At 62.1% G+C, this 27372-nt stretch overlaps 3 protein-coding genes across 3 annotated transcripts; 2 read left to right on the top strand and 1 right to left on the bottom strand.

Moving 5' to 3' along the window:
- Nucleotides 1–6093: 6093 nt before the first annotated feature.
- Nucleotides 6094–11982, top strand: TEKT4 (tektin 4). The gene is made up of 6 exons (XM_045849296.1): nt 6094–6627; nt 8682–8752; nt 9173–9316; nt 9912–10134; nt 10789–10943; nt 11766–11982. The coding sequence occupies exons 1-6, from the start codon at nt 6094–6096 to the stop codon at nt 11980–11982; spliced, it is 1344 nt and encodes a 447-aa protein (XP_045705252.1).
- Nucleotides 11983–14431: 2449 nt separating this feature from the next.
- On the top strand, nt 14432–18590 carry C1QTNF8 (C1q and TNF related 8). Its single transcript, XM_045849323.1, has 3 exons — nt 14432–14549; nt 17105–17315; nt 18040–18590. Exons 2-3 carry the CDS (start codon nt 17117–17119, stop codon nt 18588–18590), a joined length of 750 nt encoding a protein of 249 aa, XP_045705279.1. The 5' UTR covers nt 14432–14549; nt 17105–17116.
- Nucleotides 18591–25904: 7314 nt separating this feature from the next.
- SSTR5 (somatostatin receptor 5) lies at nt 25905–27023 on the bottom strand. Its single transcript, XM_045849282.1, has one exon. The coding sequence runs from the start codon at nt 27021–27023 to the stop codon at nt 25905–25907; it is 1119 nt and encodes a 372-aa protein (XP_045705238.1).
- Between the last annotated feature and the right edge of the window lie 349 nt (nt 27024–27372).

The following is a 27372-nucleotide window of genomic DNA, read 5'->3' as shown; positions in this document are numbered from 1 at the left end:
AACAGCGGTGCCACCCTGGCCTCGGGGCCTCCTGGAGGGGCCAGGGTCACTAAAAGCGATCCCTTTACCCTTCGGACTCCAGAGAGGAGTCGGGACAAGCAGCTGATAGGAGCCTGCCCCTTCTTGCGCAGGCTGGCCATCTGCCTGCTTTGGGGTCCACGTGCCCGGCTGTCTCCTTTTGTCCTCAAGGCTGGATCTGCTGGGATGGAGCTGCATCCGAGGCTATGCCCTAGTGCACCACTGCCCGCCTGTGGCTGGGTGTCAGCGCACGGTGTGACCTCACCAGGCCTCAGTTTCCTCACCTGCGAAAGGTCCCACTGGGAGGTAGGGGAGGCCCTGCCCTGCCCGCAGTGATGGAGCCTCTGGGGTCACTGAGAGGCTTGCCAGAAACAACAGGTTTGAGGGCAGAAGGGGAGCATGGCACAGGGGCCTGGTGACCCCCACGTGGCCCCAGCAGTAGGCTGTCCTCGCTCCTGGCTGCCGAGCCCCAGGCTGGGCGCCTTCTGTCCACCCGCCCGCCTGAGGCCTGGGCACCAGCTGCCTGTCATGTCAGCCTGTTCCTGGCCCTGCTTGGGCAGATGCAAAATCTCTCCTAAATCCTGTATTTAATTTTGTTCTCTGGGAAACTGTAGGAGGTTTTTGGAGATAAAGCTGAGCTGATAAGTCGGGGATTTGGCCGTTCTACCCGAAACTCCCAGACAGGGAGGCGGGTGGCAGGCCCAGGGTGCCGAGTCAGCTGGGCAGGGCTTAGGAGCCCCCCAGTCGCGTCACCCCCACCTACAGTGTGCTGGGTCAATAGGCTCCCGAGGGTGACGGGCGTGAAGGACACCAGGGTGAGTGTGACTCGAGTGGGGGTCAGACCCTAAGGGAAGCTGAGGCTGCACTGCGGCAGGGGGTGGGGTTGCTGAAGCTCAGCTACCCCTGGGGCTTCTTCCAAAGGCCGTGCCTTCCCGGGGGGTCTGGTGTCTGTCCTGCCCTCCTTGGATGCCCTGCCCCACTTAGCAAAACCTGCACCTTCCGGAACATTCTCCTCGTTCCTGGTATGATGGGGTGCGGCAGGCAGCCCCGCAGATCTCACTCCCTGTAAGACCCTGGAAGGTGGAGCTGGAAGGTTCTCCCTGCATCGTCGTGTTTTCAGAGTCAGGGTCTTTGAGACTCTCCAAGTGGTCCCTGGGCGATGAGCGTGACGACACACCCAAAAGAACCGAAAATGGCGCCCAAACAAACAGAAAGGGTGTATTCATGCTCACAATAGTTCTGTTCACAGCAGCCCAAACCTGGAAACGACCCAGGTGTGCATTAACGAGCGGCTGGGTGAGCACGGTGCGACCGGTCCGCCGTCCGCACGGTAGAGCAGTGTGCAGCCGCAGAGGGAACGGCCCTGCCCCCCCACGGCACCGCGACCTTGAAACATTCTGCGTAATCCAGACACGAAGAGCCACATACCGTGTGGTTCCGTGTACACGAGGTGCCCCAAACAGGTGAACCCCCAGGCAGGAGGGCAGACCGGTGGATCCGGCGGCTGGGGGGCGGGGTGACTGCTGCTGGGGTCCATCCGTCCATCAGTCCGTGGGGGCGACAGGCCGTCCCGGAACCGATCAGCGAGGGTCGCTTCACAGCCCTGCGTGCGCGCTGCACGTGGCCCAGTCACACACTGGGGCGTGATCACAGTGGCAGGTTTTCTGCTGTGTGTGTTTTACCGAAATAAAAACGTAGTGATACAAGGCTGGCTACCAGCTAGGCGCTGTCTCTGAGGCTGTTTCGGTCTTGCCTCTCTCGGCGGCCCGCGCTCACGGAAGGGGACGGGCCCGCGCTGGCACCCCCGCTGCGCTGGCGGCAGGTGGACCTCCGGACCGCCCTCCCTCCTGCCTGTCTGTGTCCTTCCCACGTCATTGGGCAGCTTTTTCTTTATGAAGCCTGCTTTATATCTCCACATCGGTCCACCTGGCGTCTAGCAATTCCTCCCTTGTTGTCAGCAGTCTGACCTCTATCTGCCTCTCGCAGTTGGAATCTTCACATCATTCCCTTTCATTCTGGACTTTCATGGCTTCTTCCAAAAACTGCTTGGCTTGGACATTTCTGGAGTTAGTTCAGAGGGAGGGTGCCCTGAGGGGTGCTGAAGGTCAAAGCCCCCCTGGCTGGCCCCCCTGTGTGGGCGAACAGGACAGGGAGCCCGGCAGACGCCCCTCATACGCCTGTTTCTGGACCCTCCCAGTCTCCTCTCCCACCTGCACCCCCACTCCACCAGACAGGCCTTGGACGTCTCCCGGGAAGGACATCATGCAGTGTTGGGCGAGGAGGGTGGCTGACACTGACTGAGATGTCCCCTGGCGAGGCCGAGGCCAGGGGTAGGTGCTGTTCAGACAAGGAGCCAGCCACGCCAGCAGCTGCACCCGCCATCTCCCCCCATTCTCCAGCCCCCAAGAGGGGCACCGGCCACACGGCCTCGGGTGGTGGTGTCTAGAGCTGCTGCCTGTGCCTCAGACCTCCAGGGCTCAGCTGTAGAGGTGTGGGCGTCTGGAACAAGTGGGCCAAGGCGTCGGCAGCTGCCAGGGGCTGGACAGAGCCCCTCTCCCCTAACCGAGTCCTGGAAGTGGGCGTGGCTGCACCGGAGCCACACAAAGTGCCCATCTCCTGGCAGACGAACTGAGTCAAACATGTGGCGTCTTCCCGGGATGAGGGGTAGATGGGACAGTGCCGGTGGTCCTAGGTCCCCACCTTGTGCCCACTGCTCAGGGGTGCAGGCTGGGGAGCTGCACCCTCAGCCCCCCTCAGCTTCCCTTCCACTCGGCTGGGGGCCAGGCCCCCGGGCGCACCCTCACTCCCTCCCTGGCCTATCTGCCCACACTCCGTCCTCCGTCTCTTCGTTACCCCACCAAGCTGGTGCCTCCCCAGGGAAGGGGACTTCCGCAGCTGCCTTGGGGTGGGCTGGGGAGGGAACACCCTTGTCTCCTCCCTACGCCTTGGAGGTGGTCCGCGCTCAGTTTGGACTGTGTGCTCTTCACGCTTTGGTGGGGGAGACCCTTCCCCCAGGAAGCCCTCCTGAGCCTCCCTCCCCTGCCTCCTTCCATGCTCTGGGCCGATGCACCTGGAGGAGGGGTCCCTCACCCTCCCTTCTTGCACGTGGGATGGGGGAAGCACCTTCCCTTCCCTGCTTCTTGGCCTCTCAGCCATCTGCTGTGGCCATAGCCCAGCTCAGGGCCATCTGAGCCACTTCAGATCCTCCTGTTATTACAATGTTCTGCTAGCCCCGGAGGGAGACAGCCAGGAATGTGCCTCGGGCCCCTGTCCTTGCACGGCAGGTGGATCTGTTCAGAGACTGGAGAGCTCCCTGAGTTTTCATTCCAGGTGGGATTTCAGGGAGGGCACAGATGGGGGTCTGAGAAGGCCAGATGGCCGAGTTTCTGCTCCAGTGCCTTGGGTCCCTCAGGCCCCCCAACCTTCCCATCTGGGTGTGACCTCGGGCCTCCAGGAGAGCTCTGGAGGCTGCGACGCTGAGGGGTGGCAGACTCCTGTTTCCCCACCTGGCGACTTCTGGCCCAGGGACAAAGTGAGGGGGGTCTCAGGCGGGCTGGGCGGGACCCAGCAGGCCCACCATGAACGGTGCTGCAAGGCCCCCGAGACTGCTGTGGCACGGGTCACCGCCGTTTCACTGCACGGAACCCCTGCTCCTGGGCTGTGGTCACAGGCTCCTAGGGCACCTCCCACGTGGACCTAGGCTAGGTCTTCGAGATGCCCTCTGGGGACTCAGGGTGGAGGCCAGGGAAGACTCTGGCCCGTCCTTCAGGCCCTGGGTGGGCACGCTCCCTCCTAACCATCCCCATCACAGGGGTGCCAGTCATGAACCTGTGCCCCTGCCCCCTCACCCCACAAGCCCCACTGCAGTCTGGCGACTCCGGCCCTCCTCTCGTCTGGGTCCCAGCTGGCGTGCTGGTAGAAGCAGAGAACTCTCCTTGACCAACAGCAGCGGGGAAACCCACCGTCTGTTTGCTAGGGGCCCCGCTGACCTGACCTACCTCAAATCCATCATAAAAGGGACGCTGGGGTCAGAAGGTCCACCCACGGGGTGCAGAAGGTCCAAGCTGCGGTGGGGAGACCTGGGCTTGCCCTGTCCTGTGAGGGGCCTTCCCAGAAACAGTGGGACTCATATCCTCTCTTCCCACTCCTGCTGGGGCCCTGGGGCTGAGCTGAGGTCTGTATGTGAATCCTGCCCTCTGCCTCCCGACTGTGTGGTCTGCCTGTGACTCAGTGTTCCTTCTGCGCACAGGAAGAGTAAACACCAGTGGCCTTGTGACAGCCAGGTGCAGGATGCCTGGGAGTGCTGGCACAGGGCCAGCGCGCAAGCTCTTGGAGCTGGGTGTCATATTCCCCCATGATCTGCCATGTCCGCTGCCTCTCCGTGAGCTGCAGGGCTGTGTAGGGTGGGAAGGAGCCAAGTGGGTGCTGGTCAGTCCCAGCACTGGGCATTGGGCCAGCTGTGGCCACCACAGCCCCACACAGTGGCTGGCATAACCTCACTCCCCAGATGGGAAACTGAGGCTCGGAAACGGCCTGGCCACATGGCAGACGAGGTCAGGGCCATCTCCCAACCCGGGAGTCATTCCAGAGTGTCTTCACCCCCTCGCCCTTGCACCTCCACTTTGGACCAAAAGTGCAGAGGCGTGGGGGTCTGCGGTTGACAGGCAGGGGTCCGGCCTCCTGATGGCGAAGCCCTGCTGGTCCAGCCTCACTGCGAGCCGGGTCGGCTCTGGGCCCCTGCTTTGGAGACCATGTCACAAGGTGGGCTAGAGTGGGACTGCCACACAGGCAGGACCCTCCTCCCCTGCCTGCTGGCCCAGGGCAGTCCAAGGTCACCAAGCTCTGCTCCAGCCCCTGTGTTCCCGAGGGCTCCTGGGAGGAGACCCCTGGCATCTCAGCCACGTGCTGACCACAGGGGAAAGAGTCTGTGTGAAGAGCAGGCTCTAAGTAAGAGGTAAATAGTGGTCCCGGCCCTGAGTGGGCGCTATGTGTTCGCTGCCCTCTGGGGAAACTGGGCACAAAGAGACGTGAAGCCGTTCCTAAGGCCACATTAACCTGAGGGGCCCCTGACCTCCCGCCCAGGAGAGCAGACTCTGGCTCACTTTCTCACTCTGGGTCGGGAAAGCCTCCAACTCCAGGCCCTGAAGCCCACATGCATAAAGCACCTACTCTGTGCCATGAGGTGTAAGTGCCATTAGCACAGTGAGGGGTGCCAGTGCGGAGGGTCAGGGCCTAGGGAGGAGGGCACCGCTGAGCTAAGGCTGTCTGGAGCCCCCGCTGATGTGTCTGAGGAGGTTCCAGGCCTTCGGTAGCCCTAGTTGGTGTGGGACAGGGGCGGAAGGTGGAGGTCTGGGCTTCTCCCAAACTATGCTGAGAGGTATCCGGGTCCTGCTAGGAGGACTGGGGTTGGGGGGTCCTGTGGGAAGAGCCTCGAGGGGAGCGGTCAAGGGCTTCGCAGAAGTGGGAGGACCCAAAAGCCACTGTCTGGTCCTGACACATGGCATTTTTTAGCCAGTGGCGCCCTCTGCTGCCCATGTGTGGTATCACCGAGTGCTGAAACTCCCCCTTCAGAATGGGGATGAGGAGGACATGTGCCCCAGACCAGGTGTACTTTTAGTCACCCCTCACCCCAGGCCTCAGCTATAAGCCTGGCCCTGGGTGGCCTTAGGGTACTGTGCCCAGGACAGAAGCCTCCTCCCACGTGGAGCAGATGTAGAAATCTGACCCAGGCATCCAAGGGAGGCTGAATTCAACTCCTCATCAAAGATACTTCCGTGTGGGAGACCCCCCTGGGACCTCTTGTCCCAGGTGCAAGGCTTCCTCCAGCCATATGCCAGCCAGGATGGGTGGGACTAGGGCCTGCCTGGTTCTTTAAGAGAGCCAATAGGGGAGGGTTCCTGTTGCCCAGCAACAGGAGGGCTTGGCGTGTACCTGTCGCCAGGAGACCTGGAGACTTCCTGCTCTGAAGACACAGTGGCCAGAGCAGAGTGGCCAGAGCAGACAGAGTGTCCAGAGCTGCCCCACTGACCTTGCCAAGTTCCCCTCCCACCCTCCTGTACCCAGGCCAGTGGCATCATGGCTCAGACGGATGTGCTCCTGACCAAGCAGCCCGTCCCGCAGTCAATACCGGCGTGCGAGCTGCCCCTCAAGCTGTATGATGTGGCCCGCAACACAGGCGCCTACACGTCCTCAGGCCTGGCCACTGCCGGCTTCCGCACAGCCAAGTATCTGGTAGACGAATGGTTCCAGAACTGCTATGCCAGCTACTACCAGGCCTTTGCCGACCGTGACCAGTCGGAGCGGCAGCGCCACGAGAGCAGGCAGCTGGCTGCTGAGACGGAGGCGCTGGCACAGCGAACGCAGGCGGACTCTACCCGGAAGGTGGGCGAGCGCCTGCAGGACATACACTGCTGGAAGTCAGAGCTGCAGCGTGAGGTAGGCGAGCTGGTTGCTGAGACAGAGCTGCTGCTGGCCCAGAAGCAGCGGCTGGAGCGTGCCCTGGATGCCACTGCTGTGCCCTTCTCCATCGTCACCGACAACCTGCAGTGCCGAGAGCGCCGCCAGCACCCCGACCTCGTTAGCGACTATGTGGAGAAGGAGCTGCTGAAGGTCTGAGCCCCTTTGGCTCTCGGGGACCCACAGACCCAGGCCACCCTCACCTCTCTGCAGGAAGAATGACCTGCCTGAGACCTGATGGTGGACACAGGTGTATCCCCAAAACATGGGCTGGCAGAGGCCTTGGTGCCCATACCCCTCTGCAAACATAGGCACAGAGAAGTTGACTCTGTTTGTAGGTCAGGGACCAGAACTGACTGGGTGCTGGGGCAACCCAGGCAGGAGGAAGGGTCAGGGCCCAGACTCCCCAGGAGGCAGATGTCCCTGCCACCAGGAGTATGTCTGGTCTGACCTTCCCACAGCCTGGGTCTCACAGTAGGCTTGGGGTGAGGCTGGGCTCCCTGCAAGGAGCAGTGCAGCCCATTCATGCTGGGTTAGGGGCCTGTATCCTGGGAGCACCGGCATGGGGTTCCAGCACATATGGGGACTTGGGCTGAAGCTCGGCACTTGTCCACTCGCTGCAAACTCATGCCTGGTTCCCCATAGCGCCCCCATTATGGTGCATACTGGCGCGGGGACAGGGCCGAGGCTGCAGCAGGTTTTGCACCTGGGACATGTGTTGGGGATGTTCGCCTGCTGATGGGGCAGTCAGAGGCTGCTGAGGCAGGGTGGGGCTCAGCCAGTCCATCTCCTGAGCACTAACACCTCTTTACACAAACCCTGAGGAAGGAGAGGGGCCTGAGCTGCATCCTGGGGGCAGCCACCTGAGATCTGGAGTATGTGCAGGGTCAGGGGGCCTTTCTTGGTCCCTGCATCCAGTGGATGATCCCTTGGTCACCTCAAGTTCTGCTACCTGCTGGGCAGCCCCTTGGGTCACTCCGATCATGCAAATTAAGCCTGACCCTGAGCTCCAAGAGGCTATGTCTTCCTCACCCAAGGATACCCGTGGTGGAAATCCAGGCACCAGTCAGTGGTATGGTGTGGATAGGGTAAGAATGGGGTGGAAGCTACATTCATTCCACAAGAATTCCCCCCACCCCCACCTGGCAGTATCTGTCCTGGGAAAGCCCCATTAGAATTAGGGGGTTACCCAGTCCAAGCCCCTGGTCCTGGTGGGGCAGAGTTCCCACATCTCTCAGAGCCTGAGGCTTCACCTATAGGCAGGCTGCAAGAAGTGGGCATGCATGGGAGTCGGAGAGACAAACAGCTGTCCCAGAGGCTCCAGACATCCTCTGCACCATCCCCGCACACTCCGGCCAGAACCCTGAGTCCTGTCCCTCACCCTCCTGCCTTCCCCCAAGTCCCCAACTCCCTCCTCGGCCCCCCACAATTGACCCCCTACACTCAGCTGTTTGAGAGACCCCCAATCTCAGGGTGTAGCCCCTCTGTCCTGAGCCAAGGCCAATGGCCCAGTAGTGCATGAGCTACTTCAGTAGTGCATGAACAGGGACACAGACCAGGGGACAGATCCAGACACACGTGCATTTGGTGCATGACTGAAGGCAAAAATTCAAATCAGGGGAAAGAGTTGTTTGTGCACAGAAAATGGAGCTGTCGAGGTAGCACAAAGAAAGGCAGGGAATCCCTCATGGTCAGTGTGGGGAAGGTCTCTCTGCATCCACAACCCCAAGGGGTAGCCCTGCCCAGAGGAGCACCTGCTCCCCAGGGGCCTAGGTCCTCAGAGACTGGAGGCCTGGCTGTCCAAAGGCTGATGCCATCAGTGCCCTGGATAGGCTACAGGGACAACCCCCGGAGTCCAGGGGGTACTGGGTGCCAAACGAGTGGGAACAGACCCTCCCAGCAGTCCTTTGAAGCCCCTGGAAGAAAAGACCCTATGCAGTGTACCGAATAGAATGTTCAAAAATGCTGAGTAAACCTGGTGAGGAAGAGCAGGATTCATGTCCCATTTTCCAGGAAAGAGACCAGGGGTCAACAAGGCCCAAGGCCAAGGCCATTCAGCCAGGGATCAAGTGCCAGCTGAGCCCCCCACTCCCCTGGATGTTGCCCCAAGTTTCAACCCTTCCTGGGCATTTCAGAGGCTGCCTGTGGGCCCACAGCAGCCCTGTCTGCCATCAGAGCTTCACCAGGGGTGGGGTTTCCTCCCCCAGGAGGCCGAGCTCATCCGGAACATTCAGGAGCTGCTGAAAAGAACCATCATGCAGGCTGTGAACCAGATCCGGTGGGTCTCCACTGGCAGGATGACCTCCTGTCCCCCACCCGTTAGACTGGCTTTGAGTAAGAAGTCAGGGGGACCTGGCTCTGAGGCTCGGAAAGGTGGGGCCTTGCCCCAGGTCACAGCCAAGAGTGCAGGCTGTACAGGGGCACCAAGTTCATGTGGAAGTAGCAGATTCCTGCATGGCCTGGGGGACCTGGGTGTCCACGTAGCCCAGACCAGCCTCCTGGGGAGGAAGGGGCAGCTGCTCTTGGACACTGCTGACTAGGTGGGCCTTGGGTCCTGAGGACTCCACACGGGGCAGGTGAGGTATGCCTGTGGCGTGGGGCGGCGGGGGGCGGTGAGGGTGCTTGCCCTGCAGTGTCCCAGTGGGCCCGGCTTCCCCAGCCCTCTGCACAAACTCAGGCGCCTCTCCACTGCCCCCAGGCTGAACCGGGAGCACAAGCAGGTGTGTGAGATGGACTGGTCTGACAAGGTGGAGGCCTACAACATTGACGAGACCTGCGCGGGGTACCACAACCAGAGCACGGCGGTGCAGTTCCACCCGCACTCGACTAAGTTTGAGGAGAGGTGGGCCGCCCCATCCCCTCCACGTGCTCTTCCCCACAAAGCCCTGTCCCCGCCCCTTTGCCCCTGCAGCGCCCCCTTCCGGTCCTGGTTCCTCCCCAGCACCCCTGGCCCCTGAGGCTCTCACCACAGATGGCCCTCTTGCAACTCTTCTGCTCCAGAGGATGGGCAGGGATCAGAATCCCTGACCAGGTGCTCACCACCACACAGTCACCAGAGGGGCTGGGGAAGCTGCGCAGGGAGACAGTGCCAGGGGTTGGGGGCTGCCAGAAACGGGGATGAGATAGGGGTGGGGAGTGGAGGGGGCACAGGGAAAGCCTGGGAAACAAGAACAAAGACGACTGCCTTGCAGTTCCACAAGAGGCCGGCAGGGGGAGCTAGGCCACCCCATTGTCGCGCAGTGGAGCTAGACACCGGGGACGCTGGTCGCGAGCGGAGGGTGTTGGGTATTGCAGGGGTAGTGGCAGGAGGCGCGGTGAAGCACTGTGGCTGGGTGTAGGGGTGGGGCATGGTTTGTGCTGGGCGCCGGGACAAGGGGTGGACTTGGTGGGAACTGGAACAGTTGGCAAGGTGCCCACCGGCCGCTTTCGCCCCGCAGCGCCTCCACGCCCGAGACATGGGCCAAATTCACCCAAGAAAACTTGGTCCGCGCCGAGCGTGAGCGCCTGGCCTCCTGCAACCTGCGGGAGCTCATTGACTGCATCCTGCGGGACACTGCTGAGGACCTGAGACTGCAGTGCGATGCGGTGAACCTGGCCTTCGGGCGCCGCTTGGAGGAGCTGGAGGACACACGCCACAAGCTAGAGCATCACCTGCACAAGGTGCGGTCGGACGCACCCAAGCCACACCCATGGCCGTGTCCAGAGCAGCCCTGGGTTCTGGGCCCCCATAATCATAGAGGCACCAGGCTCCTTGTGCTCTCCACCCCCAGCCCCTGTTCTGGCTATTATGCCCTGGTCACAACCTGACCTCACCCCTGCCCTTCCTCCTGCCCTCTCCCATCCTGAGGGACCTCAGAGGCAGGGCCCCCCTCACTAAACCAGTGAAAAACTAGGTGATATTGGGGGTGGTCTAGAGTAGTGACCGACCAGGAGAGGCTGCCAGGTGCGAGCAGGAGGAGAGAAATGGGAGGAGTGGTCTGGGCCTGGCAGGGCTCCAACCCCTGACACCGGCTGTTAGGGTGGCCTGTGCTGCCTCCAAGTCTCTCTGGTTGTTGGCTAGGGTTGGGGCTGGTGACCACCAGGGCTCGGAGAGTTCAGGCCAGAGCTGCCAGACTGCATGCTTTTCTGTCTCACCCCAGCCCCAAGGTGCCCTTGGGTGGGCCGAGGCAGCTGTGTGTGCCCTCCCTGCCTGCACTCCTCCAGAGCCAGCGGACAGGTGGCTTCCTGGACGCAGCTGCAGGGCTCAGAGAGGGGGCCAGGTCCATGCTGGCAGCCTGCTTTGCCTGGGGCCCATGGGGACTGTCTTGTGTACAGACACTTCGAGAGATCACAGACCAGGAGCACAACATAGCTGAGTTAAAGCAGGCCATCAAGGACAAGGAGGTGCCTCTGAAGGTGGCTGAGACTCGCCTGTACCAGCGCTCGCACCGGCCCAACGTGGAGCTGTGCCGTGACACCGCCCAGCTCAGGTACAGTCCTGGAGTGGGTTGGGCCACCACCCCCGCCCCAGGCCCCTCCAGGCCCCCCTCAACCCCTGGGACCCCCATGAACACCACCGCCCCGCACACACAGGCCCGCATATGTGTTGAGGAGACACTGGGACCTCACACCAACACAGCTCACACACGCAGGCATTTGCATGTCCTCACTCCCACCCAGCCCGGCTGGACACTGCACGGGCCCCAAGGGTCACAGTGTCAGGCCTTTGAGTGCAAGGCACAGTGGGGCACTCCCCACTTCACCCGCTGCCGTGCAGTCTTCCCAGTGAGGAATCTCAGGGTCTAAGAGGCTGAGTCCACCTGCGTCACGGACCGGCCCACACCTCTGAAGTCACAGGAGGCCCACGGCCTGGGCTAGAGCCATAGGTGGGATCCTGTCTTTTGTTTTTCTAACTCAGGGAGCACCCACTGCCCTTGTGAGCAGAACTCCTCCACTGTCCCCACCCCGCTGGCCTTGGCCTTCCTCCTTCCCTGTTTCTTGGTTTGTTCGGGAAACTGGGGCTTTACTCAGCTCCAAAGGTGTTGGCCCAGCCTGCTTCCAAACACCAGGAAAAGAAGGAACCATGGGGAGCCTTAGGGCCTCTCACAGAGCCCCAGCCTCAGTCACTCCCCAGCTCTGCTTGTGGGCTAACCTCGGGGACCTCTGGGGTCCTTTACAGCTGAGTATCTCAGCTGAGACCCCCCGCCAGGGTTCCTAGCCTCTGAATAATCTCAGGCCTCACCCCTCCCAGCCCAAAGGCCCAGTGTTCTGGTAATGGCCCAGCTCACACCTCCTTCCTCCAAATCCCCCAGGCTGGTGAGTGAGGTAGAGGAGCTGAACATGTCCCTTTCAGCACTGAGGGAGAAGCTTCTAGAAGCAGAGCAGTCATTGCGCAACCTGGAGGACACACGCATGAGCCTGGAGAAGGACATCGCTGTCAAAACCAACAGCCTCTTCATCGACCGCCAGAAGTGCATGACCCACCGTGCCCACTACCCCACCGTCCTCCGGCTGGCTGGCTATCAGTGACCTGGGCTGGCACCACAGAGGAGCAGCCCCACTGTCCTCGGCCAGACATGGGCAGGGACCTGTCCCACCCCTCAAATAAAGGGCATGTTAGCTTTCCATTTGTGGTGTGGGCTCTGAGTGGAGCCTTGGAAGGGGCAGTTCCTCGTGCCCAGGGTGGGCCCAGTTACCACCTGCAGAGAGGGGTCAGCCAAGGATGGTAGAGACCCCGCCTCCTCACTCAAGCTTACCATGTGAGGCCAGGCCCCTCCCCAGCTCTGACCATAGCCCAGGCCTAGATGGTTTCTCTGCCCATCTGGGCCACCTGCAGGATGCTTCAGAGTAAGGGTCCCCTCTCATCCCACTGAAGCTACACCACTCATCACGGCCTCTGGTCGTTGCAACAATAACCTGCTCTTTGTCTTCCATGGGCCCTGAATGTTGTCATGGCAAAGCCAACAGGCTCTCCCCTCACCAGTGGGAGGGGAACCTGGGGCAAAGGTGTCAGGACACACTGCTAGCCTGCCTCTTCCCTGAAGGACTCCACCCTGGGGGCTTCCAGCATCTGCGGTGCCTCAACACCCCTGGATGGCACTGGGCCCCTGGGAAAACCCATAAGACCTCTCCCTGCACCTGGCACAGGGCAGGCACCTGGGAAGGCAGACCCTGACCTGGGAGGCGGGAACATCAAGGCTCTGGAGGGCCTTCATGCCTAGCCACCTTGGTTACCTTTGGGGGGCCAGTCTCCTTGGCCAGCCCTCTTCTCAGCCAGCCAGTGAGTCAGGCCGGGGTGTGGCTGCAAGGAAACTGCAGAGCCCCTGCTACCCAGCTGGCCCCATACCCCTCCGCACCCTGTGCCCACTTCTCTGGGCAGAACTGTGCTCCCCAGGGAGGGCCAGGCACTTTGTGGGGAGGTGGGAGTGAGGCTCTGAGGCTCCCCTTGCTGTGCCTCCCCGCCCGCCCCTGCCCACCCTAGACCCCCTTTTCTCTCCCCCCGCTGCTGTCTCTTCCCCAGCGGCGGTCAGCTCGTAGACAGGACTCTCAGGGACACTGCCATTAAGAGGCCTGGAGATAATGGCTCCCGCCGCGCTGACTCCTGCCACTTAGACCCCATTACCACCCTGTGGCCAAGGTGGCGTCCCCATCGGCCCTGACGGCTGCCTCGTGCAGGCCTCCTGAAGGGTAGCAGCTGATGGGAGCCCAGTGAGGGGCACTGTTCGAAGCTCATTATTTCCAGAGCTTGGCGGTGACACCAGGCAGGGAGGGTGGCAGGCGCAGTCCCGGGGGGCTGCCTGACGGCTGGGCTTCGCTGTCTGCAGTTCTCTGCTGGCCATCTGTGAGGCTGGAGATCGTGTCACCCTGTGGAGAGCACTGACCAGGCCCTGGAGCTGCGCCATGGCTCCAAGCGACAAGTCAAATTCTCTGTGGGGCTTGGGTTGGGGATGGACAGCTACGTCCACCACAGGCTGGCCAGTTGCTAGCAGTAGAGATTCAGCCTCTGCAGACCCTCTGTGGGCGGCTGACCCCGTGGGGCCACAGCACCCGCCACCCTGCCGTTGTCATGGAGATGTCAGGCAGCATGTCCAAGCGGTGGCTATTTCTGTCCAGACGCCTCGTCCTCCTGCCACCCGCTGAGTCACCTGTGGTGCTTGCTGGCCACCCCCGCTCAGAGCCTGGCCTGCCTGCCCGCTGCAGCAGTGCACCCAGCCCGGGGCCCAGAGGCCTGTGGTCAGCCCAGGCCCACCCAGGCCTGCGAGGCGCACTGGACTCGCTGTGTCCTCTCCCAAGGGGGCTCGCGGTGAATGCCCACCTCCCTTCGTGGGGGCTGCTCTGGCTGTTGGAATCGGGGAGTGGACAGCGGGAGGCACCAGGTCGGACATCAGCCCCACAGCATGGTGAAACTTCTGGCATCCTGAGGGCCGTGCTTCTCCCGTGCCCATCTGGCACAGGGTCCACTCCCTTCACTTCTGGGCCCATGGGTGCCCACTTACAGGTGGGAAATCGAGGCTCAGATGCGGGCAGCAGCAGATCCTGGGCATCTGCCTGCCTCTGGGAGCCTCAGAGATAACAGCTGTGTGGGCAGGGATGAGCCCCCAGCCTGCCCGGGCCCAGTAACTTCACAGGGACACGGAGATGAGAGGCAGGGCCCTGGCCACTCACGGCCTTGAGTGCCCCCTCACCTGCTGAACTGCCTCTGGTCTCAGAGGTAGACTTCAAGGTGCAGGGGCTGCAGAGGCTGCAGGGAGATGAGTCAGCACTCAGGGCCCCCGGCTTCACCCGCTCTCTGTCTGTGCCACCAGGTGAAGACAGCTGTCCCCGAAGGGAGTTGCGGGGCCTGCTGGAGTGAGCTGTCATCTCCTGGGGGTGGGCCAGTCTGGGAACTGGCTCCAGCTGGTGCAGCTCCCACCCACAGCCCTCGCCGGTCCTACTCAGCCTCAGCCTGCCACAAGAAGCCCCCCACAGGTGGGGCCACCTCAGTCTCCCCATCCCCTCCCATCCATGCCCTAACCCAGTCGTCAGTGAGGAGGGCTGGGGTGGGGGAGCTGCAGAGAGAACTGGGCCTGTGGCTATGCCTGGAATAGCAGAAATGGGTGAGTCAGCCCGGGCTACCCGCACTGGCTTATCTCCTCAGGCCATGGCTAGTGCCTGCCCTATATGTGGCCTGGCTTGGTGTGAGGGGGGTACACTCCCAGGAATTGCATGTCCTCATGTCCGCAGACCAGGCACAGGGTTCTGCACCTGGGTCCCGTACCCAGCTATCCAGACTCTAGCAGGGACCAGGCTAGGCCCCAGCGCGGGCTCAGCTTCGGGTTCATGGTGGGTAAAGCCCTTGCCTGTCACTCCCTGGGGGGCCCTGTGAGTCATTCCCACTGGTGGGCTAACAGGGACAAAGCCCTTACCCACTGACAGCATGGGCTGATGCCAAGCACCCCCAGCAGGGTGCTGTAGCGGGCTTCTCCATCTGCTGGGCACCCTGACCGGAAGGAGCACAGGCAGGGCCATGGGCCTGCCCAGACACCGCTCCTCTGGGCTCTATCCACCGGCCCCAGCCCTCACTGCCCAGGCAGAGACAGGAGGTTGTCACCGTCACCAGCTGTCCCTGGTCTGTCCCACCCCACTTTGGCCTCCGTCCCCCTGATCAGTCTCCTCCCAGCTGCAACTCTGGCCTCTCCTGTTCTGCCCTAAGTCACTGCACCCTAAATGGAGGAGGCGGCCAGCCCACGGCCCCATCCCCCAACCCACCAGTCCCAGACCCCAGACCCCCAGGCCCATACCATGCATGGCACATGGCTGGCAGGACCCTGGAGCCCCTCTGGCAAGGCTGTGCAGGCCCTTTGGCAGGTGGCCAGCTGGCAGAGGGAGACCAGTGGCAAGCGGCAGGGCCCTGTGAGCCTCCTGCAGGGAGCTCTGAAGCTGGCCGGAGGCCTGTTGGTCTTGGATGGCCCAGGGGAAGCTGTGGGCGCCTGGCCGGGGGGCGGGGGGTTCATGAAAAGGCTCTTTCACAGGCTGCTGGGGCAGTGACGCTGGAGACAGCCAGACAGGCAGCAGCACCGACCGTGAAATGATAACAGGGGGCATGGGGGCGAGCCGGGTATTCATAGCCACCCTGGGCAGGCTGGGCTTGCAGGCATCTGTGCTCCCCCCTAGACCCCAAGGGGAGGGAGGCTCCAACCTAGGCTGTCTTCGGGGCAGGCCAGGCAGCTAGGATGCCCAGGACCCTAGACTGCCGGTGGGATGAGGTGAGGGCTCCAGTGGCACGGGTGGGATCCCCTGGAGACACCCACTCCTCTCAGGTCCCTCCATGGGAGGAATCCAAGGGGGTCTTGCAGGGTCTCCTGGGCTCCGGGGGGTGGGGCGGGGTGGGGAGGTGGGTGGAGAGAAGGGGGTCCCATCTGCCAGGGAAGGCAAGCTTGAAAGTGGGCCTCAGACCCTCCGTGCAAGAGGAAAGGACTTTGCCCAGGACCGATGTTCTAGAGGGCTCCCTGGAGGAGGGTGCCTGGGTCTTTGCTCAGCACGGTCAGGCTACAAGGAGGAGGGATGTCCCTTACCTCACACACCAACCCTTAGCTGAGCCTGAGGTGCAGCCTCTGGAGAGAGCAAGACAGGCAGGGCCCACTTATGGGGGGTAAACTGAGGCCCAGGTGCACTCGGGGCTCACCCAGGGGCCCTGGTAGCGGCTGGTTGCACTGAGAGGTAGTGCCCTTCTTGGCATGAAAGGACCAGGGGTCAGGGTGTCCCAGGGGAGGGTGTGAAGGGGCAGGAGACCCAGGACTGGTGGGGGTTAAATACCATCGTTTCCATGATTGGGTGAAGGGTCCCATGAGGTAGCCTCCCGAGTAGCCCTCCCTCCCTCCCTCCCCTGGGAGCACAGGACTAGGGTGCTGCTCTCTGCCCGGCTAGGCAGCAGGTAGCAACGGCCTCACATGGGCCCTTCCCAACCTGGGACCCAGGCCCAGCCGCAGGGGTTGGGGTACTGCCCTTCCTGGAAGCTGCCCCGCCCCAAGGGCTCTACAGGAGGGTGGGGGTTTGGAGGGCTGATTCCGAGCCCCCCTCTGCCGAGGCAGCTCCTGTTGATCTGCTAGGCATAGGGTCCCCAACCTTGAGGGCTTTGGGGACCAGGGCTCCCAGGCTGCAGGCAGTCCGGGTGCCTGCTACAGTGCAGAGTTAAGGCCCTGGGAGGGGTTGGGACCTACAGAGGGAGAAACCCCTTAGAAGCCTGAAAATACCAGCTCAGACTGGGCGGGGCTGTCGGGGCCACTTTGCTAAGGCCTCTGGAGGGGCAGGTGTGAGCGGTCCCCTGTGCAGGCCCCTCAGATGGGTGGTGGCCCTGGAAGTCCTGTGGGAGGATTCTGAGGCCACAGCCAGGCCTGGGTGAAAGAGTGCGGGGCTCCATCAGTAATGTCTGTCAGGAGCGGGCACTTAGAATCAGAGAAGGGTGTGCCAAGCCTCTGTCTGGGGCAGGATGAGGCTCTGGCCCTGCCCACTGCTACACCTCGAGGGCCTCCAGCTCTGTGACCCACGTAGCTGGCTCCCCAGAGAAGGGGGCATAGCTGACTGCTGTGGTGTCCGGGGTGGGGTGGGCTCAGCGGTGCCTCTCCCTCTCAGACACCCTCCCCTTCTCTTCCCTCCATTCCCCATCTCCTAGGCTCTGGCCCAGATGGCGGTGCCTGCCCTCCTGTTCCTCCTGGCACTGCCTGCCCAGCCCAGCCTGGGGCTGCCCCAGCAGCCGTGTGTGCCCTGCTGCCACCTGGCCTGGCCCCCAGCTGCCCCCAGCTCATCCGCCCCTGGGAGTGACAGGGGGAAGTGGGTGCTGCTGCCCCATGTGCGGCCCACCATCGACCTCTCAGTCCTCAAAGGTGAGTGTCACAGAGAGGTGGCCCACGCTGTGCCCTGCCCCACAGGGACACCCACACTGAGGGACATGGGAAAGAGGGGCCAGGAGAGCAGGGCAAAGCTCAGAGGCCCTGATTTCTCAGAGTGGCTCTGGAAAGGCACCGGGGCCCAGATGGGCACTGCGAGCCCTGGCTCTCTGCTCCCGACAGCCTCGTGAAGGCCGTCAGTCCCCCAGCCGCCCCCTCACACAGGAGCAAGGTGGCCTGGGAGGGAGCTGTGAGGAGAGGGGACCCGAGTCTCCCTTCAATCTGTGTACCCACCCTGCATGGGCCCTCCCAGGCCCAGCGCCCACCAGAGGTGGGGCAGGGAGGGCTGGGACCCCGAGGGAAAAGGCAAGAGAGTCTGAGCTCAAGAGGACACTGTCCTGGGGCTGGCAGGAGGTTGGACTTGAGTAACAACTTCCCAGCCCTCTCATCTTTCAGAGCCCAGCTCAGACCCTTCCTCGGGCTGCTGCCTGGACTGTCGTCATTCCCACTGTTCTACTGACCCCACTCGATAGTCTGTATAGGCCCCAGAACAGCTACAACTTCGGGGTGTGGCTCCCCATTGCCCTGCATGATGAGTGGGTTAGCCCCCATCGTACAGACAAGGAGACAGAGGCTGGGGATGTGAGGTCCCTCACAAGGCCAAGTGGTTAGGAAGTGGATCCCAACCCTTGACCAGAGGCTTCTGCCTGCTCCCCTGCAGGTGAGAAGGGCGAGACAGGGGTCAGAGGTCGCTCTGGGAGGAGCGGAAAGGAGGGCCCTCCAGGATCCCGGGGCCTCCGGGGTCACAAGGGCCAGAAGGGGCAGACAGGGCCGCCTGGCACCCTGTGCAAGCACAGCTCCGCGGCCTTCTCGGTGGGCCGGCGCAGGGGGCTGCACAGCACCGAAGCCTTCCAGGCTGTGCCCTTCAACACGGAGCTGGTGAACCTGCATGACACCTTTGACCTGGTGTCTGGCCACTTCCTCTGCACTGTGCCTGGCGTGTACTTCCTGAGCCTCACCGTGCACACCTGGAATCACAAGGAGACCTACCTGCACATCATGTGCAACCGGCAGTCCGCCGCCGTGCTGTACACGCAGCCCGGCGAGCGCAGCGTCATGCAGACCCAGAGCCTGCTGCTGCCACTGGCCTCAGGTGACACCGTCTGGGTGCGCATGTTCCAGCGCGACCAAGCCAATGCCATCTACGGTGAGCGTGGGGACCTCTACATCACCTTCAGTGGACACCTGGTCAAGCCTGCCACCGAACTTTAGCTGCCTCAGAGAGACCCATGTGCTGCCTCTGTCAGTCCTGGATGGCACCAAGCCCCGGACACCCCAGCCTGGCCTCACCCTCACGGATGAGACTGAGTGTTGGAGCTATGACTGTGGGCACTGACTGAGCACCAACTGCATGCAGACACTGAGCCAAGCAGTGTGACAGGAGCAAGAGAGATTCTGGGCTGGTCTGGTGGGCTGGGTACAGACCAAGGGTTCATACCAAACAGTTCCAGAGGGAGACCTGGGCACGCACGGGTGTGCGGCAGGCTGGGTGGGATGTTTCTAGGTGCTGTGGAGTTTGCCTCCTGGCTGAGCGATCATTTAGCTTATAAAGGGCTGTGCCAGCACCACTGCCTTGGAGACATTTGCAAATCACCTACTGGGTGCCAGGCCAGACACTGGGGAGACCTGGAGTCAAACGCAGGTGTTAGTGATCTTAGAGCTGATTCTCAGGAACCGTGCTGGATTCCATGGGTGTCAGAGGGTAGCAATTGGGAGGGGATACAAATCTTTGGTGAACACAGAGTCCCACTCGGGGGGCTGATTTTCTAGGGCTCCCGTAGTTCCCTTGTTTGTCGGGAATGAGCTGTGTGGTGGAGGAAGACCATACCTCAATGTGCACCAGAGCTTGTAGGACCCTCGGGGAGCCCCAGAGAGCCCCACGCCTCACGCTTAGAAGCGCTGAAGTTGGGGCCTGGTGCAGAGGAGCCGTCAGTGGGCCCCAGCCCAGCCCGGCAGGTGTGCGTGCAGGTGGAGCTTCCCACGCTCACTGCACAGGAGGCCTCGGTCCACACAGCAGGTTGAAGCTGTCAGGCTGTCCCACTCTGCAGTCCCCTCTGAGTCTGTTTCTTCTGCCATGTGTCCCCTGGCCATTCCAGAACCTTCTGCCCAGCTCCTCTGGCCCATCACTGCCACCTCCTCTGTGCAGCCGCCCCTCGCATCTCTGCCTGTGGCTACTCCGCCCTGAACAAGGGTTCTGGGGCAGTGAGGCCTTCCAGGCCCTGGCAGGAGCAGTGCCTGGAATTGTCAGAGCCTGGGGGGCTAGCTGAGGTCCTGGGCCATGTGGAGGTGGCTGCAGTTTCAGGCTGGCCAGCTGAGCAAGAGATGCCAGAGCCCTCGTAGAAAGAGGGTCCTGAGGCCACCAGCTGGGGTGCAGGAAGTGGTAGGAGGTGGCTGGTGGTGGCCCCAAGCCCCTTCCTCCCAACAATGTGCTAGGAGCAGGCTGCCTGCCCAGTGGCCTGGGGCTGTATGGGGGCTGGACAGACACAGGCCTCCCTCCATCCTTACCCACCTTCGGGGCCCAGGGCCTGCAGGGGGCCTGGCCTGGCTGGGGCTCCCCTCTTCCCACCCCCACCAGCCCATCATGAAACAAACCTCACATGCATCTGGCCCTGGGAAAGGGGAACTTTCTCAGGACAATGACCAGCTGATGGGGGAGGCTAGAAAGGGGTGGGGACCCGCACCTCCTGTGCCTGCACTGAGGGGAGGATACGGTGGGAACACGGTAGCTGCCCCCCCCGCCTCCATGCAGCTCAGTTATTCCATGGGAACACAAACCCTTGAGCTGAGGTTGGTCCAGGAGACTGCCCACCCACTGATGCGCAGGGAGCCGAGGGAGGGGACAGGGTCACAAAGGCCCAGACAAGTGCAGAAATGGAGGCCGGCAGGGTCTGCAAGGCCCCCAGGATATGCAGCGCTCAGAGCTGGCACTCCATTGCCTGCACCTGTCCACTTACACCTGCTCATGGCCTGGCCCACGAGGGCTGTGTGGGTGTAACTTGAGGGGCTGCCACCTCAGGCCTGCACTGGGCGAGGAAGGTGAGACTCCTGCAGTCCCAGGCATGAAGCCCTCATGTCCCACATTCAGGCCTGCAGCTCTGCAGGGGAGCAGCCCTGGGTGGGGAGGTGATTCCAAACCCCCAGTGCCGGCCCAGCCCAGGCCCCCCCACCCCCCACCCCTGGGTCTTGGGTTCAGACAAAATAGGACCCTGCCCTGAAAAAGCCACAGACGAGGTCAGGACAGGCAAGTGTCTGTGCCCTGAGACTCAGCACCTCAGGGGACTCAAAGGGGGACCCTTGACCCTGGTACCTCGAGGCTGGACCAGGCCCTCCACAGCACACAGCAGGTAGCAACAAGGCTCCTTGTAGCCAAAGATGAGGGGCAGAACACTGGGCTGGTGAAGCCAGGCCCCGCTAGAGGCAGGAGGGCTGAGAGGGGCCGGGGATGCTGAGCTGGGCTGAGCCTCAGGCTGCACTTTGGCCCTTTGGCCTGTGTTGTTGTATGGGTGGGATAGCTGGAAACGCCCAGGGCACCTGGCAACCCGTGGGCACATCAGGAGCTACTGCTAATGGGCGACATGGTGGCAGAGAGGGTTCTGCTGTAGAGATAATGGTGTCTGAACAGGAACAGGCATCTGTGGGGGAACTGGAAGGACCCCGGCCTCCCTCAGTTCTCCTAGATCCTGGACTCCCCTCCCACTCTGACCAGTAACCCCAGACCCTCTGTGTGCTGTGGGCCAGCCTGGCCAGGAGGGACCAGTGGGGAAGCCCCTGTCCACCAGCCCCAAACAAAGCTGGTGCTCTTTCCAGCCAGCCTGCCGCTGAGGGCCCCGGAGCAGCAGGGGTGGGGCCTGGAGCGCAGGGTGAGGAGCCGCCCTGCGCAGGGGAAGTCTGCAGGCCGGCAGCCACGCTGCCTCCTCTAATCTCATGGCGCGAACCCAGCCATCAGAGCGGCCTGGGCAGGCAGGCAGGCGCTGGGGCAGCCCGGCCAAGCTTTGAGGGGCAGGCCCTGCTCCAAGCTGCCGATTCAGGAGGCCAGAGTAGGTCAGGCCAAGAAGGGCATCTGACCACCTCCAAGTGCCAAAGCTGCCGCATCCTCAGAGAATAGGGCTGGTGTGGAGGCAAGTCCCGACTGCGGCCAAGCCTCCTCTGAGAGGCGCATGCTAGGAAACGGGCTAGAGGACAGGGCCAGAGAGTCTAGGATGAGAAGGCAGTGCCGGCATCACCCTCACACCCTCTGGGCTTATTTATCAAAAACAGACACATGAACAGCGACTGAGAACTGCGGGACGGGATGAGGCAAACTCGCCCTCTCTGCAAGGTGATCAGGGACGCCCTGGGTTAGAGGCCAGAGACATGAAAACCAATGAGGCCTCTGCTGCCCTGACCACTGAGGGGATTCAAGGGGAACCCACCGCAGTCAGAGTAGCAGGCGGGAAGCCCCCGCTGTGCGGCTCGGCGGTGATCTAGAATGAACACACTTGTGCCAAGAGAAAAGAGCTGGAAAAGCAAATACAGGGACAGCCCCACAACCTTCTCTGGAGAGATGGGATCCTGTCTGGGAGCCAATTTACCCATATTAGGTTTATCTGTTTAGTGGAATTCCAATAAAACATTCATTTTTAAAATTTAGGTGAAATTCATATACCAAAATTTGCCATTTTAAAGTGAGCAATTTCAGGGGCTTTTGCACTTTCCCAATGTTGCACAACTACCACCTCTACGTCCAGAATATTCACACGATCCGCAAAGAAACCCCATTAGCAGTCGCTCCATAACCCCTTCCCCAGCCCCTCTGCCTGTGCATGCAAATGGAGAGGAAGAGACCCCTTTTAGAAGGGGCACCACCCCTCACCCCGGGCAGGAGTCAGGGGTGGGGGGTTCACTCAGGTGCAGCCCCAGCCCCCCCACCCACCCACAGGCCCAGAGGGTGCCCTCAGACCTCCATCAGCACACACCTGGCAGGTGCACAGCTGAGACCTCGTCTCCAGATGCAGTGCAGAGCCTGAAGGAGGGGTGGGAAGGTCGCCTTTCACCAGGAGGAGACAGGTGCCCGGAGCAGGGTGAGCCCGAAGACGGGGAAAGGCAGGGAGAGGGGGCCCTCCTCAGGCTCCCAGGCAGTCACAGGACCTTCGTGGTAAGGCTCCCACCGGGGCAGAGCCCTCATCGTTCAATGTCACTCGGTTATTCATTCAACAAAACACCCTTCAGAGCTGTGGTAGCTAGACCAGCCCTCAGGAGCCAGGATGGCATCGGCCAGTCTACACAGGGCAGGCAGTGCCCTTGGCCTCGAGGGAGGGGAGGTGGCAATTGGGCTTGAGGAGGAAACCCTGCCCCCAAGGTCGGGGGGAGGAGGGGTGGATTGTGGATCCAGCTGTCTCCCCAGGTCCCCATCTCCATCCAGCCCTGCGATCCATGGTTCCTCAGGAGCCCTGATAAGTGACCAGCAAAGATCCTATTTTCAATGTCATTCAATCGCTCTGGCACCCCCTAAGGACATCACAGACCTCTGTGGCCCCAGGTTCCTGTCGTAAGCCCTTCCTGATGTCCCCCTTTCTCCGCTTGTTGCTCTGCCCCAGGACTGCTGAGGGGGTGGGCCTTCCCGACCCCTGCTCAGGACTCCACCCTGGGCTCTCAACATGGGTGTGCTGATGGAGGTTGGGCTGGGAACGCAGCTTCAACCAACCCCAGGGCAGGCTGGCCTTGGTCTCCCTCATTGTGGGGTTATAGCATCTTCCCTGCCTGGGGGGGCTAGGCTGCCACCGAACCACACTCCCACCCTGTGCCCAGCCCTGCCAGTCAAACAGCCCCCTCCTGCCTCTGCACCCTATCCCAGGGCAACCTCATCCTGCCCCCGGGGACCGGATTTCCTGAGCAAGGTCATTGTGAAAGCCACCGGAGCCAATAAAACCCATCGATGCGGAGGGAGAGCCCATAAAACAGGTCACTGTTCCCAGAGGGTATGTGCTCTATACCACCCCACCCATCCCACTCAAGGCTGGGACCGGGACCTGCAAGCAGTGTGGTGGCCCTGTGGCCCCCCGGCTGTCCCCAGCCTGTGTTGAGTGTGGGAGGGCTGCAGCCAGGCTGGGCCGTATCCCCAGGTCCATTGTTTTGGGTCCACTGGCTCCTGGGGCTCATGTTCCCCCAGGACACTCCTTCTCTGTCCACAACAGGCCTCAGGGAGGGTCCTTATTCCCTCCCACTCAGTGGCCCACCCTCGCCTGAGTATTGGTGTCTGTCTGCGGTGGCCACCTCTTCCCAGCTCCCACCCAGACCCAGGGTCCACGGGCTGCGCAGAATCCCCTGGAACATCCCACGGGCTTCTCCACCCACTGGGTCCATCAGGCCCCGGGGCGTGAGCACACATGTGTCACACACATACAGGCATGTGTGCACACACACTCACACCCCGTTCAGGCAGGAACAACTCAGGGGGGTGCTGGCACCTGCCCTCCCCAAGTGGGCACTCTCAGTTGGCACAGCCCTGGGAGGGAGCTCACGCACTGGAATTGGTTGGGAGAAATTGATCCGGGCAGAGATTTCCGAGCCATCTGCTCACTCCCAGAGTCATTCTGGGGGCTGCACTTTGCACTCAGATCCAAGGGGAGGCCTGACCGAGGGGTGCAGACAGCAGGTTGGACCGACCTCAGTTTCTCCTGGGGCACCTACCCATACCCGGGATACTGGTCCCCAGGACAGGTGAGGGCGGCTTTAACCACCAGCTCCCAGGGACTCCAGTCTCAGGTTCTGTGGGCCCCACATGGAGGAGCTGCCCCTGCTCCCTGGAACTGAGCCCAGGAACTGCAGAGACAGCCTGGATGCCTCGAGGTAGCCAGCCGAGGGCCAAGGGCTGGGGCCCCAAGCAAGCTCCTCCCCAATCTGTGGAGGCCAAGTTCAGATCCGGTCCCTCCCAGGAAGTGAGAGGAGCCCCCCTGCCCAGCCCCAAGGCAAGTGCACACCAATTCTTTTCACCCCTATTGTTTACACCTCCCACCGCAGCATCTTCTAAGCTCCCACTGACCGCTCTGGCTGAGTGTTTGCCCACCCCCTCCTGTCCACGCACTCTGATTTGCACCAACTTCTTGGCTCCCGGGGCAATATTTGCTTTGGGAAGGAGTCAAACATTTATTCTCTAATTTATTTAGGAGAGTGGTTTTCGAACTCTAGAGCCCTCATTACGCCACTGTTTCCAAGCTTTGGCCTCTGCCTGGGGTCAGTGGCAAGACCCAGGGCTTTCCCCTCCCAGCGCGGCTCCCTCGCTCCCCGTGCCCACCTGAGGGTTGGGGTCCTGCTCTGGGCTACAGAGGAGGCTCAGGGGAGGTGGCATTCATCAGGGCTGTCCCAGGCAGGGGGTCTGCAGGTTGAGTCAGCCCCTACACCCTGGACCTTTCTGTCCAGCTCTGGATAGAGGCCCACGGCTCTCAGGCCCCAGGCAGGGATCTTCTCTGGGGCCCAGCTGTGGACCTGGGGTGCTGGGAGTTGCTGGCATCTCTGGAGGGTAGATGGGACCACTCCAGTCTGGGGGACACAGAAATTCCTGGCATTTGTTGGCATTTGCATTCACCCACATAGCCTTTTCCAGCCGGCTGCTATTTGCACTGAGAGGCCGCTCCCCACATGACTGTCTGGATACTTCTCTTCTGCTTTCATCTCCGCTCCCTCTCCAGCCCAAAGGCCCTGCAGAAAGCAGGGGAGGTAACTGTACATTCCTGTGTCCTCACCTGCCCCATTCCCAGGACAGCCTCTCCTGGTGACCCAGGCCCCTGCACGGAGCCCCTCTGGACACCTGTGCTCCTAGCCCTTCACCCAGAAACCTGGGGGCTGACTCTTCACCCCCAAGCTCAGCTCCTCACTCTCCCTCCGCACTTGCTGCCTTCCCCGTCCACTCTGACCACAGAACCCACAGCCCCCATTCCTTGCTCCCCTCACCAGGGGACTGAGGCTAGGAGGGAGGGAGATGGACCAGCAGGGGGTGGGCCAGCACCCTCTCACTGCCCTGGGGGCATTTGCAGCTTCTGTTCCTCACACGTGCCGTGTCTATAGTCAACAAGCTCCCAGCTGCCGGGAGGTGGGGGCGCAGGCCAGAGCCCAGCACATTCGGAGTCTTTAATTTCACAGCATGGCACTTGGCGCTGATCAGGTGGTGCAGGGCTGACCTGAGGAGGGACACATATGGCAAGAGGGCGGGGGCTGGGTGGGTGGTCACTAGCTCACACTAATGGCCACTCCCTTGGTCTGGGAGGCTGACACAGGCTGGGGCAAGACTGGAAGGTAGGGATGCCCTGACCATTGCCTGGGACACCTGGGCCGCTCCCACTCCCTCCCACCCAAGACCCCAGAACTCCTGCCTGCGCAACAAGAACAGACAGGTGAAGCGGCAGCTCATCACTGCAGGGCCACCTACAGCCTCACCTCAGGCAGCTGCCCTCACCCCGTGGAGAGTGTTCAGACCGCTGGGGAGCACCTCAGCAGGTCCCCAAATCTCAGGGAAAGGCTTGGCCCAGTGACAACTCCCACCAGCGGCCTTCACAGTCTACTGGTCTGCATGAGCCCATTGGCCTCTGAGCTGCGTGCGGCCAGAGTGGCCTCCTGTAGCTGGCTGCTCTTCTCGGCCCGTGGCTCCATGGCATCCACATCCTCAGCGCCATAGCCCTTTCGGAAGCACAGAACCTTCCGGAAGCTCTGGCGGAAGTTGTCAGAGAGGAAGCCATAGAGCACAGGATTGGCGCAGCTGTTGGCGTAGGACAGGATGACCACGAAGAAGTAGGCACCCGCGGCGGCAGGCTCCTCAGGCAGGACGACGGCCAGGTTGACGATGTTGATGATGAAGAAGGGCAGCCAGCAGCCCACGAACACCAGCACCACCACCACCACCATGCGCGTCACCTTGCGCTCCGAGCGCCGCCTCGTGGAGCCCACACGCACGCCCGAGGCCTTCACCTTCACCACGATGAGCAGGTAGCACAGGCAGATGACCAGCAGCGGCCCGAAGAAGCCCAGCACAGATGTGTAGATGATGAAGGCGGCGCCCCACAGACCCACGGGCTCTGGCCAGCTGAGGTTGCAGGTGTCCCAGCCCTCCTGGATGTCCGCGAAGACCACCAGTGGCAGAGACATGAGCAGGGAGAAGGCCCAGACCGCAGCGCTGGCCAGCTTGGCCACCCGCGGGCGGCGCCACCGCGTGGAGCGGATGGGGTGGACGACGGCCAGGTAGCGGTCCACGCTCATGACGGTCAGGCAGAAGATGCTGGTGAACTGGTTGATGCCGTCCAGCGTCATGACCAGGCGGCACAGTACGGGGCCAAAGGGCCAGTAGGAGACGGCGTTCTGTGTGGCCAGGAAGGGCAGCCCCAGCATGAGAAGCACGTCGGCCACCGCCAGGTTGAGGATGTAGATGTTGGTGACAGTCTTCATCTTGGCGTGGCGCAGCACCACGTAGATGACCAGCGTGTTGCCGCCCAGCCCCACCACGCACACCAGCAGGTAGAGCACCGGTACCACCACCGCTCGGGCCCCCGGCGAGGACGCCGGTCCTGCCATCGTCCCATTCGTCCCATTCTCGTCGCCTCCGCCGGTCTGCCACTCAGTGGCCACGGAGGAGGTATTCCAGCTGGCTGGTCTAGAGGAGGGGAACAGAGGCTCCATGGGCACCCAGGGCAGAACACTGTCCTTTCTGCAGCAGAAGAAGGGAGGATGCGGGCAATTAATGGGACAGCCAGGCACTTCCTCCCCACCCCCCAGGAGGCACAGGATTACCCCAGTCGTAGGGTAAACACGATTATCCATGTGCGACTTGGCCGGGAATCACATTAAGCAAATTGTTTGGAAAACCAGCCCAGAGAGGAAGGAGCAAGGGGACAGCAGCCTGAGTTGAGACACCGACACGTCGTCTGTTGGTGCTGCAGTGGCTTGCAGGGACCTGACCACGCCTGTGTCCCCCACCTTCCCAGGGTGGTCCCCCGGTTGGCCACAGCCATCCTCCTGTCTGAGGCCA

Source organism: Phyllostomus hastatus, unplaced genomic scaffold (assembly GCF_019186645.2).
Source record: "Phyllostomus hastatus isolate PE091 unplaced genomic scaffold, TTU_PhHast_1.1 phas_contig_64, whole genome shotgun sequence".
NCBI lineage: Eukaryota > Metazoa > Chordata > Mammalia > Chiroptera > Phyllostomidae > Phyllostomus > Phyllostomus hastatus.
Note: the sequence above shows the minus strand (reverse complement) of the source record. Positions and strands in the feature narration are given on the sequence as shown.

Bases quoted from the DNA above. Each gene is read 5' to 3' on its own strand.
- SSTR5 (XM_045849282.1), bottom strand. From the start codon at position 27,023: ATGGAGCCTCTGTTCCCCTCCTCTAGACCAGCCAGCTGGAATACCTCC.
- TEKT4 (XM_045849296.1), top strand. From the start codon at position 6,094: ATGGCTCAGACGGATGTGCTCCTGACCAAGCAGCCCGTCCCGCAGTCA. The intron at 9,317-9,911 runs GTGGGCCGCCCC...TTCGCCCCGCAG, and splicing joins TCGACTAAGTTTGAGGAGAG to CGCCTCCACGCCCGAGACAT. The intron at 10,944-11,765 runs GTACAGTCCTGG...CAAATCCCCCAG, and splicing joins CGTGACACCGCCCAGCTCAG to GCTGGTGAGTGAGGTAGAGG.
- C1QTNF8 (XM_045849323.1), top strand. From the start codon at position 17,117: ATGGCGGTGCCTGCCCTCCTGTTCCTCCTGGCACTGCCTGCCCAGCCC. The intron at 17,316-18,039 runs GTGAGTGTCACA...GCTCCCCTGCAG, and splicing joins CGACCTCTCAGTCCTCAAAG to GTGAGAAGGGCGAGACAGGG.